Source organism: Chelonia mydas, chromosome 4 (genome assembly GCF_015237465.2).
Source record: "Chelonia mydas isolate rCheMyd1 chromosome 4, rCheMyd1.pri.v2, whole genome shotgun sequence".
In the NCBI taxonomy this organism is placed as follows: Eukaryota; Metazoa; Chordata; order Testudines; family Cheloniidae; genus Chelonia; species Chelonia mydas.
The window spans coordinates 97,635,634-97,649,613 of NC_057852.1; the positions used below are offsets into that span (position 1 = coordinate 97,635,634).

The 13,980-nt window shown below is 41.7% G+C and overlaps 1 protein-coding gene across 3 annotated transcripts in view; it reads right to left on the reverse strand.

Moving 5' to 3' along the window:
* Positions 1-13,980, reverse strand: part of LIAS (lipoic acid synthetase) — a 27,504-nt gene continuing 13,524 nt past the window's right edge. Inside the window, exons 8-11 of one of the 3 annotated variants that reach the window (XM_037897922.2) lie at positions 13,831-13,976; positions 5,163-5,233; positions 4,646-4,757; positions 1-59 (exon numbers count right to left, since the gene is read on the reverse strand). In XM_037897922.2, the coding sequence (XP_037753850.1) occupies positions 7-59; positions 4,646-4,757; positions 5,163-5,233; positions 13,831-13,976 (382 nt within the window). In that variant the 3' untranslated portion in view covers positions 1-6. Of the gene's footprint in view, positions 60-3,396; positions 3,850-4,645; positions 4,758-5,162; positions 5,234-11,535; positions 11,634-13,830; positions 13,977-13,980 lie in introns of those variants that run through there. The other 2 variants (XM_037897921.2, XR_006290142.1) reach the window with 2 other exon arrangements.

Genomic DNA, 13,980 nt, shown 5'->3' on the forward strand with positions numbered 1-13,980 from the left:
ATGCCATCATGTGCCAGTAATGCCCCTCTGCCATGTACATTGGCCAAACTGGACAGTCTCTACGTAAAAGAATAAATGGACACAAATCAGACATCAGGAATGGTAACATACAAAAGCCAGTAGGAGAACACTTCAGTCTTCCTGGACATTCTATAACAGATTTAAAAGTAGCCATATTTGAACATAAAACTTCAGAAACAGACTTCAAAGAAACTGCAGAACTAAAATTCATTTGCAAATTTAACACCATTAATTTGGGCTTGAATAGGGACTGGAAGTGGCTGGATCACTACAAAAGCAACTTTCCCTCTCCTGGAATTGACACGTCTTCATCAATTATTGGGAGTAGACTACATCCACCCTGACTGAATTGGCCCTGTCAACATTGGTTCTCCACTTGTGAGGTAACTCCCTTCTGTTCGTGTGTCAGTATAATAATGTCTGCATCTGTAATTTTCACTTCATGCATATGAAGAAGTGGGTTTTTTTACCCACAAAAACTTATGCCCAAATAAATCTGTTAGTCTTTAAGGTGCCACCGGACTCCTTGTTGTTTTTGTAAGTGAGAGGAAATTCTGACCCTCTGAATCTAACAAGCCTGTTAGCCTTCAGGCTAGGATTTTAATGGTACACAGAAAACTGGTATAGAATCAAAATTTAAGAAAGTTTGAAAACATTTAACCACAAGGAAGACCTCTTGAAATTGTGGTATAGTGGTTTTTGAGCCTGTTAAATGTGAGCGCTCTTTAAGTGAGGTATAAGTTATAGATTCTGATCTGTTATGCCAGAGTAATTCTGTTGCAGTCAATGAACCACTGTTATTGATGTAAAGAGTTATATTAAACTTGCCTGTACTGTATAGCTAACAAAACAAGAGTCCCAGTTTATTGACCTCAAGTGAAATGTGTATGATGCCTTTATAGTCTGGTGTATATACAGAAAACCTGAACAAGTATGGAGGGGAGGCTTTTCCTAAAGTGGAGTGGCTGAAGAAATTCTGAAGTACAAAGCCTCTCCATTTAAAAAGCAGGCCTGAGTAAACTTTGTTACAAACAATGTATTAGCAGAGTTCATGGTAGAGATTCAAGTTATAAAAGATGTGTATCAGAAACGGCTGAGTGAGAGCATGAAAAACAGATATTTTAAACCTTCAGAACCACTCATCAGTGATTTCATAAAATACTTTAAACATGAAATAACATTGAAAACACTTTCCAGCAGCATCATTTCTCAGACTATGTGGGGTGGAAACAGTTGAATAGTTATTCTGTAATGTCCCTTTTTTCACAGCTGGATGATAGCCTTATAGCTAAGTCCTTTTTATATTTCTGGTGTTTATATCAAATTCTATCGTTTGAGTGAACACACCTCTTGTAACAATTAGCCAAAAGCTACAGCAATGAATTTTCATGCAGATTAAAAACGCTATTTACATAACTAACTCTGAAAAAGATAGGAATCTTTAGTTGTTGCATTTTATTGCCTACTAATGAAAATCACTTCATTTCTTGGATGATCAGTTTGTAAATCCTATTAACTTAACACCACACCATCTAATGCAATAAATCAAGGACAGATCACGCAGGGAAGGCCATGGAACAGAAAAGTTATGACGTTCTCATATAAAAACATGCAACCTTTTATACCAATTAGCTGAGAAGCGGGGACCTAACCATTACTAATTTTTACTCCTGGGGGAATTCTGTGCCACTGCGTGTGCACAGAATTCATGTCTCCTACAGATTTCTTTGCTTCTCTGCAGAAAAATGACTTTCTGATAGGGAAGCAAAGGGAAGCTGCAAAAACGGTCATACACTGCTGCCCAGCAGCATGGGTGAGTTGTTTTGGGCATCTGGAACTGCCAGCGGAGAGGTAAATCAGTGGGGGGGAAGGGCTGGGGACACCCCAGCCAGTGGCTCCTATCCTGTGCCAGGCTTAGCTGCTATTCCTGGCAGGGCTAGGGAGGATGGGACTTCCTCTTCCCCCGCAAGGAGCATCCAGGGCAAGGTCAGACCCACCCCCAGAAACCCCTCTGGCTGCAGGAAGCTCCACACACCCCCTCCTTCCTGCCCCCATCACTCCTCAGCCATGGGGGGAGGGATCACTGTACAGGGAGCTGCTCCCCCATCTGCCCAACCCCTGGCATCCAGACCCACCTCATACCCAGACACTGAGCCCCCTGAACCCAAACCCACAGCCCAACAAGCCTCACCCTCTGCATCTGGAGCCCCTCTGCACCCAGACACCCTGTCCACGCCCCTCCTCCTTACATCTAGACCCCACCCCTGCACCCAGACTGCACCCCCCCCGCACTTTAACCCTCCCCCAACAGGCCCTACCCACATGCACCTGGACCACCACACAGGTCCCCACACCTAGACCCTCATCCCACTGAGCCCTATCAAGCCAACACCCCAGACAACCCCCTCCACTGAGCCCCAACCACCTTCACCTGGACCCCTCCTGCAGCGTTCCATTGCTTCTGCACTCAGAACCACCCCGCATGAGTCTTGTTCATCCAGATCCCCCCATACCCAGACCGCCCCCCCACCAGGCTGTCTGCACCCAGATTGCCCCACACAGAACCCTATCACCCCACACCTGGATCTCCCCACACTAAGCCCCTCCACACTTGGATCCTGCTGGGCTGAGCCTGCTTGTCTACATCTAGTGTGCTTGGCATGGAGAGGCAGGGCCCCAGGGTGTTTCTGGGGCAGGTCTGGCCCTTGCACTGTGTCAGGGTAGGGTGCAGCCTCGTGGCCAACTCCATGTCCTAGGGCAGGGGCTGGAGGTGATCTCCCACCTCTGTGCAGTCAGTAGCCTGTGCTCCCCTCTTCAATGCTGGAGCCTCCACATTTATTTATTGATCAATAAAATTTGCAGAATTTCACAGGTTTCAGAGTAACAGCCATGTTAGTCTGTATTCGCAAAAAGAAAAGGAGTACTTGTGGCACCTTAGAGACTAACCAATTTATTTGAGCATGAGCTTTCGTGAGCTACAGCTCACTTCATCGGATGAAGTGAGCTGTAGCTCACGAAAGCTCATGCTCAAATAAATTGGTTAGTCTCTAAGGTGCCACAAGTACTCCTTTTCTTTTCAGAATTTCACAGAATTTTAAAATATGGTATGCAGAATTTTTCATTTTTTTTTGGCACAGAATTCCCTCAGGAGTATAATTTTAGACAGGTCCACTCTTCTCTCATGGGCTTGGTGGAAAGTGAAAATGAGTGAGGAGGAGGAGAAAAGGACAGGATGTGAAGTGCTAATATAAAAATTTCAACATCTTAGCAAGATTCCACACATTTCAAACTAACAAGTATTAGTCCCCAGTAAATAAATAAAAAATGTAGAGGTGGCACTCCTTGGAGAAGAAAAAAGTCACAACTAACACTGCAGCAGGTGGAAAGATTTTTTTTCTTTATTTCAGCATTTAATATACTACACCAGACTTCACAATCCATCCATTTTTGTTTACATATATATGTCATTTCTCTTTATTTTTTCCTCATAATTTCCCTGCTCACCAAACCAGAGTCTCTGTTTTGATACATTCTAAAGCTAAGGCTTTTGATGATTCACTGAACACTAAAGTACCATGTAACTGTAATTTTATGGAAACTAAGAACAACAAGGTGAATTAATGTCAATTGTTTTGTCAAGGGAGCAGTGTTCTAGAAATATTAAGTTCATTCATCATTCCATGGTGTGGGCTGCTGTATTTTTGGAATTAATTGAACTTATGAAAAAGTGAATCTTTAAAGCTGTAGGTGACTTAAAGTGGGTCCACTTCCACCTTCAGATGACCTTTGTCTTCCTTTTCTCTACTAAATTCCTCAAGAAAAATTCACCTAATTAAAATGAAAATTAATACCTATAAATCAGTTTTAGTTGCTTTGGGGATTAAACAGAACAAATAAAGCAGTATACATGTAGCCATACTGTGGACAATGTTCTAGAAAATCCAAACCTACCCAATAGGAATTCTAACAATTACAGCCTGAGGCTGGAAATCAGGACTCCTGGGTTGTCTTCCCCAACTCTGCTCGTGCTTGATTGTGTGAAAGTTATTTAACATCCTGTGTCTCAGCATATCCAATAATAAAATGGAATTATCTCTATTTTACACAGTGTTGTGAGGTGTCAGTACTTGAAAGGTGCCCTATATTATTCTGGAGCTGGCATAGAACCACAACTGGCTCTTTTCTCCTGCCCACGCACAGCAAGAGAATATGGGCCTACATGTTAGTTCAGGTGTAATTTAGTACACTGAACTTTCTAAAAGAAAAATCAGTTATTAAAATGGCTTATTTCTGAAGCCCTATCAAAAGACACAACAGATGAGAGGTGCAGTTTTAAAGCCCACTTAGCTCGGAAGCTAATGGCAAAAGTTGCAAATTATACACAACATTTTAAATAAATCCATACCTGGAGCAGTAAGTGTAATGCTAAATAATATTAGTTTTATAAAATGTGAGTATAAGCAGCATCGTAACTGTTCAAGTAATAGCAACCCCTTTAGAGGAATTATAAAAGACAATACATTTGCTATATAGAAAAACAAAGAACCACTATTGTGAGCTTTTGATATCAATTACTTTACAGCTGTACCTTTACATAATAATTTAACATTGTGCAGTACTTTACCTGCTTTATAAGAGGAGCGCACTAGAGGACCACTAGCTGTATAATGAAATCCAAGCTCATTTCCCACTTTTTCCCAGTGTTTAAACTTGTCAGGAGTAACATATTCCTCAACCTGGAGGGAAAAAAATAATTCTGCTCAGACTGTAATAACTTTTAAATGCATAATTAATGTTAATGAACTGGGATGCCAACTCTATGTTCAGACAGGATGTGGCAAGATTAAACTCTTAATTACTTTAGGGTTTATACATTTCACAATATTCATCAGGCAAGAATTTCTAACATCGAGCCCATAACAGCCCCACACTGAAGAGCAGATTAATTGTTGAGAAAAGGCAGGTTGGGAGGAGCAAGAATGGCTACCCAATCTGAGGAGAGTCCTCTTCAAACATCCATAGTTGGCATATAGTGAGAAGGTGTGTAGGTGGGCACGAGACATCATTCTGACAAGGGATGGGGTACAATGGTATCAGGTGCAGGTCATAGTCTGCTTCCAGTAAATTCAAGGCATTTGTACCTTTAGATGACGTTTTGTTGGTTGCATGTATTGTCCTAAGGTCAAACAGTCCACATCTGCCTCACGTAATACTATAAAAAAGAAAAGTGCCTCCTTAGCAGGTGACAGAATCATGATGTATCATCACTGACTAAAAGTCATCTTACCTAAAATGCAGTTCTGAGTGCAAGTCACTCCTTAGCTCATTAAATAAGGGATTAAATTCTACCCTCCAATACATAGCATCAGAGGGCATGACTGAAGCGCTAAAGAGAAATTGCAGAATTTAGGTATAAATACTTTAGAACAACAAGATACTTAGTAAATAAAAATAAATATATTAAAAACTGATTTCAAACAGTTTTAGGAAGTCCTTTCACTGTCTTATTGTCTACTTAAGAGTGAATATGGCTGGTGTGTGTGTCTCCCAGGGGGATCTGACATTTTTCCTGATACTTCATTAGACTAGGCTAATTTTGACATTTTGTTGAAGTACAATTTACAGCAAATCTGATAGTCTCTTGCCGTCCCCACAGTTTCCACTGGGGAGCTTCTGCCCACACTGAACTGTGAAGATGCAGCTTTTTATTTGATTTTTTAAAAATTCTGTATAGTATTTAAGATATTTTAATTTTTTTTTAAAGTGATTTATTTTACTTCTCCCTAGCTTGGTCCATCGCTCCTCCAGTATCTCATGCCTTGATGCCGTCCTAAAAACTCACTTCTTGCATGAGGTCTATAAACCTGATTCCTCTCCTCAGAAGTATTAAAATAGTGATTTTTTTTTAAAGTAATTGACCTGTGCTAAGTATCACCAGCAAACATTTGCTTCTGGTTGTATCCAATACCCTATCACTTGTCTACATATTACCTATTTAGACTGTCAGCTTTTGAAGCCTGAATTGTATCTTTTTATTTATTTCTAAAAGTACCTTTTCACTCCATTAATAATACCCCGTAATTAAATGCAGGGATGAGAATCTCTTTTCTAGCATACTTCAGTTTACCTTTAATGTCCATATTTCTCAATTTTTGACCTTTCATTTTCTAGGTGCATTCATTATTTACTTCCTTTTGGGTGAAAATGATGATGATTATTAGCATATCTAGGTCAGACTCTTAATCTGACACAGTCTAAAACACCAACTACACATAAAAAGAAAATACTTCATCTTACTCCACAGTTACAAGAGGGTTGATGCTGAAATTATGCATACAATTCTAATGAAGAAAGAATAAATCTAAGGGGAATTGCCAATTTCTTCTACCAGCTCCGCATCCTTGGTGGGATATGCTAATTTTGATGCCTCAGGAAGTACATACACCTTCTCTGCTAAGATATCAATACAGGATGGAACTAATTAATACCAAACTTGGATTCAGTGAAACTCTGTCATTAAGGACAAATCCAGCCTCCTCCTCCCCAGCTGCTGAAAGATGCTGTTCAGTGCAACTAGTCTAGTCTTCTGATCCATGGGAAGATTGAGGAATCAGGTTATGTATAGCTCCTCCTCCACTCCCCTTCTCAATGTCTATCCTAGGTATTAGGGTTGGGTGCTGGATTTGCCCCATAGTGAAGCAGAACGAAAAGCATGAATTGTTTCAATGTTTCAACACTGCAATTACAGTTAGCAGGAACATCTGCTTAGAATAAAATGGTTCTGTGAAGAAACTACTTAACTACTGGTAAATTCTAGGGCTGTCAAGGGAATAAAAAAATTAATTGTGATTAATCGCGTGATTAAAAAAATTAATCGTGTGATTAATCGTACTGTTAAACAAGAATAGAATACCATTTATTTAAATATTTTGGGATGGCTTCTACATTTTCAAATATATTGATTTCAATTACAACACAGAATACAAATTGTACAGTGAAAAGAATGCATTCGATGAAGTGAGCTGTAGCTCATGAAAGCTTATGCTCAAATAAATTTGTTAGTCTCTAAGGTGCCACAAGTACTCCTTTTTTTTTGCGAATACAGGCTGCTACTCTGAAATTGTACAGTGCTCACTTTACATTTATTTTTGATTACTTTTTTTTTGCACTGAAAAACAACAAAGAAATAGTATTTTTCAATTCACCTAACACAGGTACTGTAGTGCACTCTCTTTATCATGAAAATTGAACTTACAAATGTAGAATTATGTACAAAAAAACCTGCCTTCAAAAATAAAACATTGTAAAATTTTAGAGCCTCCAAGTCCCCTCAGTTCTACTTCTTGTTTAGCCAATCGCTCAAACAAACAAGTCTGTTTACATTTCCAGGAGATAATGCTGCCCTTTTCTTGTTTACAATGTCACCTGAAAGTGAGAACAGACGTACTCATGGCACTGTTTTAGCCAGTGTTGCAAGATATTTAAATGCTAGATGAGCTAAAGATTCATACGTCCCTTCATACTTCAACCACCATTCCAGAGGACATGCGTCCATGTTGATGATGGGTTCTACAACAATCCAAAGCAGTGCGGACCGACGCATGTTCATTTTCATCATCTGCGTCAGTTGCCACCAGCAGAAGGTTCATTTTCTTTTTTGGTGGTTTGGGTTCTGTAGTTTCCACATCTAAGTGTTGCTCTTTTAAGACTTAAGTTTAGAAGTGTGAGCAACAAGGGTGATGTCGTGGTGGTAGTCTGCTATAGACCATGGACCAGGGGGATGAGGTGGACGAGGCTTTCTTTCGGCAACTCACGGAAGTTACTAGATCACAGGCCCTGGTTCTCATGGGAGACTTCTATCACCCTGATATCGGCTGGGAGAGCAATACAGCGGTGCACAGACAATCCAGGAAGTTTTTGGAAAGGGTAGGGGACAATTTCCTGGTGCAAGTGCTGGAGGAACCAACTCGGGGCAGAGCTCTTCTTGACCTGCTGCTCACAAACCAGGAAGAATTAGTAGGGGAAGCAAAAGTGGATGGGAACCTGGGAGGCAGTGACCATGAGATGGTTGAGTTCAGGATCCTGACACAGGGAAGAAAGGAGAACAGCAGAATACGGACCCTGGACTTCAGAAAAGCAGACTTTGACTCCCTCAGGGAACTGATGGGCAGGATCCCCTGGCAGAATAACATGAGGGGGAAAGGAGTCCAGGAGAGCTGGCTGTATATTAAAGAATCCTTGTTTAGATTACAGGAACAAACCATCCCGATGTGTAGAAAGAATAGTAAATATGGCAGGCGACCAGCTTGGCTTAACAGTGAAATCCTTGCTGATCTTAAACACAAAAAAGAACCTTACAAGAAGTGGAAGATTGGACAAATGACCAGGGAAGAGTATAAAAATATTGCTCGGGCATGCAGGAGTGAAATCAGGAAGGCCAAATCACACCTGGAGTTGCAGCTAGCAAGAGATGTTAAGAGTAACAAGAAGGGCTTCTTCAGGTATGTTAGCAACAAGAAGACAGTCAAGGAAAGTGTGGGCCCCTTACTGAATGAGGGAGGCAACCTAGTGACAGAGGATGTGGAAAAAACTAATGTACTCAATGCTTTTTTTGCCTCTGTCTTCACAAACAAGGTCAGCTCCCAGACTACTGCACTGGGCAGCACAGCATGGGGAGGAGGTGACCAGCCCTCTGTGGAGAAAGAAGTGATTCGGGACTATTTAGAAAAGCTGGACAAGCACAAGTCCATGGGGCTGGATGCGCTGCATCCGAGAGTGCTAAAGGAGTTGGCGGATGTGATTGCAGAGCCATTGGCCATTATCTTTGAAAACTCATGGCGATCGGGGGAAGTCCCGGACAACTGGAAAAAGGCTAATGTAGTGCCCATCTTTAAAAAAGGAGAAGGAGGAGGATCCTGGGAACTACAGGCCAGTCAGCCTCACCTCAGTCCCTGGAAAAATCATGGAGCAGGTCCTCAAGGAATCAATTCTGAAGCACTTAGACGAGAGGAAAGTGATCAGGAACAGTCAGCATGGATTCACCAAGGGCAAGTCATGCCTGACTAATCTAATTGCCTTCTATGACGAGATAACTGGCTCTGTGGATGAGGGGAAAGCAGTGGACGTGTTGTTCCTTGACTTTAGCAAAGCTTTTGACACGGTCTCCCACAGTATTCCTGCCAGCAAATTAAAGAAGTATGGGCTGGATGAATGGACGATAAGGTGGATAGAAAGCTGGCTAGATTGTTGGGCTCAACGGGTAGTGATCAATGGCTCCATGTCTAGTTGGCAGCCGGTATCAAGTGGAGCGCCCCAAGGGTGGGTCCTTGGGCCGGTTTTGTTCAATATCTTCATTAATGATCTGGAGGATGGTGTGGATTGCACCCTCAGGAAGTTTGCAGATGACACTAAACTGGGAGGAAAGGTAGATACGCTGGAGGGTAGGGATAGGATACAGAGGGCCCTAGACAAATTAGAGGATTGGGCCAAAAGAAATCTGAGGAGGTTCAACAAGGACAAGTGCAGAGTCCTGCACTTAGGACGGAAGAATCCCATGCACTGCTACAGACTAGGGACCGAATGGCTCAGCAGCAGTTCTGCAGAAAAGGACCGAGGGGTTACAGTGGACAAGAAGCTGGATATGAGTCAACAGTGTGCCGTTGTTGCCAAGAAGGCCAATGGCATTTTGGGATGTATAAGTAGGGGCATTGCCAGCAGATCGAGGGACGTGATCATTCCCCTCTATTCGACACTGGTGAGGCCTCATCTGGAGTACTGTGTCCAGTTTTGGGCCCCACACTACAAGAAGGATGTGGAAAAATTGAAAAACGTCCAGCGGAGGGCAACAAAAATGATTAGGGGGCTGGAACACATGACTTATGAGGGGAGGCTGAGGGAACTGGGATTGTTTAGTCTGCGGAAGAGAAGAATGAGGGGGGATTTGATAGCTGCTTTCAACTACCTGAAAGGGGGTTCCAAAGAGGATGGATCTAGACTGTTCTCAGTGGTAGCAGATGACAGAACAAGGAGTAGTGGTCTCAAGTCGCAGTGGGGGAGGTTTAGGCTGGATATTAGGAAAAACTTTTTCACTAGGAGGGTGGTAAAACACTGGAATGCGTTACCTAGGGAGGTGGTGGAATCTCCTTCCTCAGAAGTTTTTAAGGTCAGGCTTGACAAAGCCCTGGCTGGGATGATTTAGTTGGGGTTTGGTCCTGCTTTGAGCGGGGGATTGGACTAGATGACCTCCTGAGGTCCCTTCCAACCCTGATATTCTATGATTCTATGACTTCTGAAAACATGCTCCACACCTCGTTCCTCTCTGATTTTGTAAGGCACTTCAGATTCTTAAACCTTGGGTCAAGTGCGGTAGCTATCTTTAGAAACCACATTGGTACCTTCTTTGCGTTTTGTCAAATCTGCAGTGAAAGTGTTCTTAAAATGAATATGTGCTGGGTCATCATCCGAGATTGCTATAACATGAAATATATGGCAGAATGCGGGTAAAACAGAGCAGGGGACATACAATTCTCTCTCAAAGAGTTCAGTCACAAATTTAATTTAGACATTATTTTTTTAACGAGCATCATCAGCATGGAAGCATGTCCTCTGGAATGGTGGCCGAAGCATGAAGAGGCATACGAATGTTTAGCATATTTGGCACATAAATACCTTGCAATGCCAGCTACAAAAATGCCATGCAAATGCCTGTTCTCACTTTCTGGTGACACTGTAAATAAAAAGAGGGCAGCATTATCTCCCATAAATGTAAACAAACTTGTTTGTCTTAGCAATTGGCTGAACAAGAAGTAGGACTGAGTGGAGTGGACTTGTAGGCTCTAAAGTTTTACACCATATTGTTTTTGAGTTCAGTCATGTAACAAACAAACAAAATCTACATTTGTAAGTTGCACTTTCACGACAAAGAGATTGCAGTACAATACTTGTATGAGGTGAATTGAAAAATACTATTTCTTCTCTTTATCATTTTTATAGTGCAAATATTTGTAATAAAAAATAATATACACTCTGTATTCTGTGTTGTAATTCAAATCAACATTTATGAAAATGTGGAAAAACTTCCAAAATATTTAATAGATTTCAGTTGGTATTCTAGTGTTTAACAAAAAGAAAAAGGAGTACTTGTGGCACCTTAGAGACTAACAAATTTATTTGCGCATAGCTCACGAAAGCTTATGCTCAAATAAATTTGTTAGTCTCTAAGGTGCCACAAGTACTCCTTTTTCTTTTTGCGAATACAGACTAACACAGCTGCTACTCTGAAACCTATTGTTTAACAGTGTGATTAAAACTGTGATTAATTGTGATTAATTTTTTTTAGTTAATTGCGTGAGTTAACTGCAATTAATTGACAGCCCTAGTAAATTCACATGTCATATAACATGGAAACGCCACAGCACAGTTGTAGATGGACAGGCCTGCAGCCCGCCCCTGTGGTGGAGATGGGGGGAATTATATGGAATTCATGAATTTCATCCTATACAGGGTTCTACTTACATTATATTAACCTTTATTTTTCTCAAAAATTACAGGTAAGTGCAAAAGTTCATATAAGAAGGTACTGCAGCTCAGGGAAGAGGAACAATTAAAATAATCTGTGCATCAAAATCAAAAGAGAATTATTCAGCAAACAAGAAAAAATCATTTGTTACTTATAAAAAAAAAGGTACAATGAAATAAATAAAATATCCATTACATGTATACATTTGAGATCCTGAAATGATTATGAACATTAAATGATATGAAGACTGATCTAGCTCCCACTGAAGTCAATGGAAAGATGCCTATTGTCTTCAATAGCAGCTGGATCAGGCCCTTGGAGCACTCTGATAGTGAAAGTGGCAAAGAGTCCTGTGGCACCTTATAGACTAACAGACGTATTGGAGCATAAGCTTTTGTGGGTGAATACCCACTTTGTCGGATGCATGTAGTGGAAATTTCCAGAGGCAGGTATAAATATGCAAGCAAGAATCAGGCTAGGGGTAATGAGGTTAGTTCAATCAGGGAGGATGAGGCCCTCTTCTAGCAGTTGAGGTGTGAACACCAAGGGAGGAGAAACTGCTTTTGTAGTGGGCTAGCCATTCACAGTCTTTGTTTAATCCTGAGCTGATGGTGTCAAATTTGCAAATGAACTGAAGCTCAGCAGTTTCTCTATGAAGTCTGGTCCTGAAGTTTCTGAGGCTGTGGATGGCATTGCGTTCTGCACGACTTAGGTTATGAGGCAAGCGATGTTGTTTTTCCACAATTTCTGCCTGTGCATGCTGGAAATCCTGGATGCCCCATCATCTAGATCCATGGGAAGGAAACCCTGGAAGAATTCCACCACAATTTCAATAGCTTTCACCCCACCATCAACCTCAGGCTGGACCAATCTACCCGGGAGGTCCTCTTCCTAGTCACCACAGTGCAAATAAGTGACGGTCACATTAACAACACCCTATACCGAAAACACACTGACCGCTATGCCTACCTTCATGCCTCCACCTCCCATCCCGGACACACCACACGATCCATTGTCTATTGCCAAGCGCTGAGGTAGAACCACATTTGCTCCAACCCCTCAGACAGAGACCAACACCTACAAGATCTTCACCAAGCATTCTCAAAACTACGATACCCACACGAGGAAATAAGGAAACAGATCAACAGAGCCAGATGTGTACCCAGAAGCCTCCTGCTGCAAGACAAGCCCAAGAAAGAAACCAACAGAACTCCACTGGTCATCACATATAGTCCTCAGCTAAAACCTCTCCAACACATCATCAGTGATCTACAACCCATCCTGGACAATGATCCCTCACTTTCACAGGCCTTGGGAGGCAGGCCAGTCCTCGCCCACAGACAACCCACCAACCTGAAGCATATTCTCACCAGCAGCTACACACCGCACCATAGTAACTCTAACTCAGGAACCAATCCATGCAACAAACCTCGATGCCAACTCTGTCCACATATCTACACCAGCGACACCATCACAGGACCTAACCAGATCAGCCACACCATCACCGGTTCATTCACCTGCACGTCCACCAATGTAATATACACCATCATGTGCCAGCAATGCCCCTCTGCTATGTACATCAGCCAAACTGGACAGTCCCTACGTAAAAGGATAAATGGACACAGTTCAACCTCCCTGGACACACAATAGTAGATTTAAAAGTAGCCATCCTGCAGCAAGAAAACTTCAGGACCAGACTTCATAGAGAAACTGCTGAGCTTCAGTTCATTTGCAAATTTGACACCATCAGCTCAGGATTAAACAAAGACTGTGAATGGCTAGCCCACTACAAAAGCAGTTTCTCCTCCCTTGGTGTTCACACCTCAACTGCTAGAAGAGGGCCTCATCCTCCCTGACTGAACTAACCTCGTTACCCCTAGCCTGATTCTTGCTTGCATATTTATACCTGCCTCTGGAAATTTCCACTACATGCATCCGACGAAGTGGGTATTCACCCACAAAAGCTTATGCTCCAATACGTTTGTTAGTCTATAAGGTGCCACAGGACTCTTTGCCGCTTTTACAGATCCAGACTAACATGGCTACCCTTCTGATATCTGATAGTGAAATTAATCCTGTCCACTTGAAAATAGTATAAACAACAGTTGTTGCAGAGTTTCAATTTTTAAATTGAACAAAACCTTTTTGCATAAAAAAGTTAGAAAACAATTTTTCCCAACAGACCAACTTATATGCATGTGTGTCCATTTTAGTTATATTGCAATGCCCAAGCTTGCAATTATGTTCCAACTTGGTAAAGCTTATACATATACTTAAGTTATGCTACTTACATTTCATTGTTGAATATACTTGTTCATCTGTCTCGCCTAATCCCAGCATAATGGAGGTTTTAGAAATTACATCAGGTTGGACCTTCTTAGCATGCTTCAAAACTTGTAAGGATTGCTTAAAATTGGCCCGAGGATCACGTACTTTCCTTT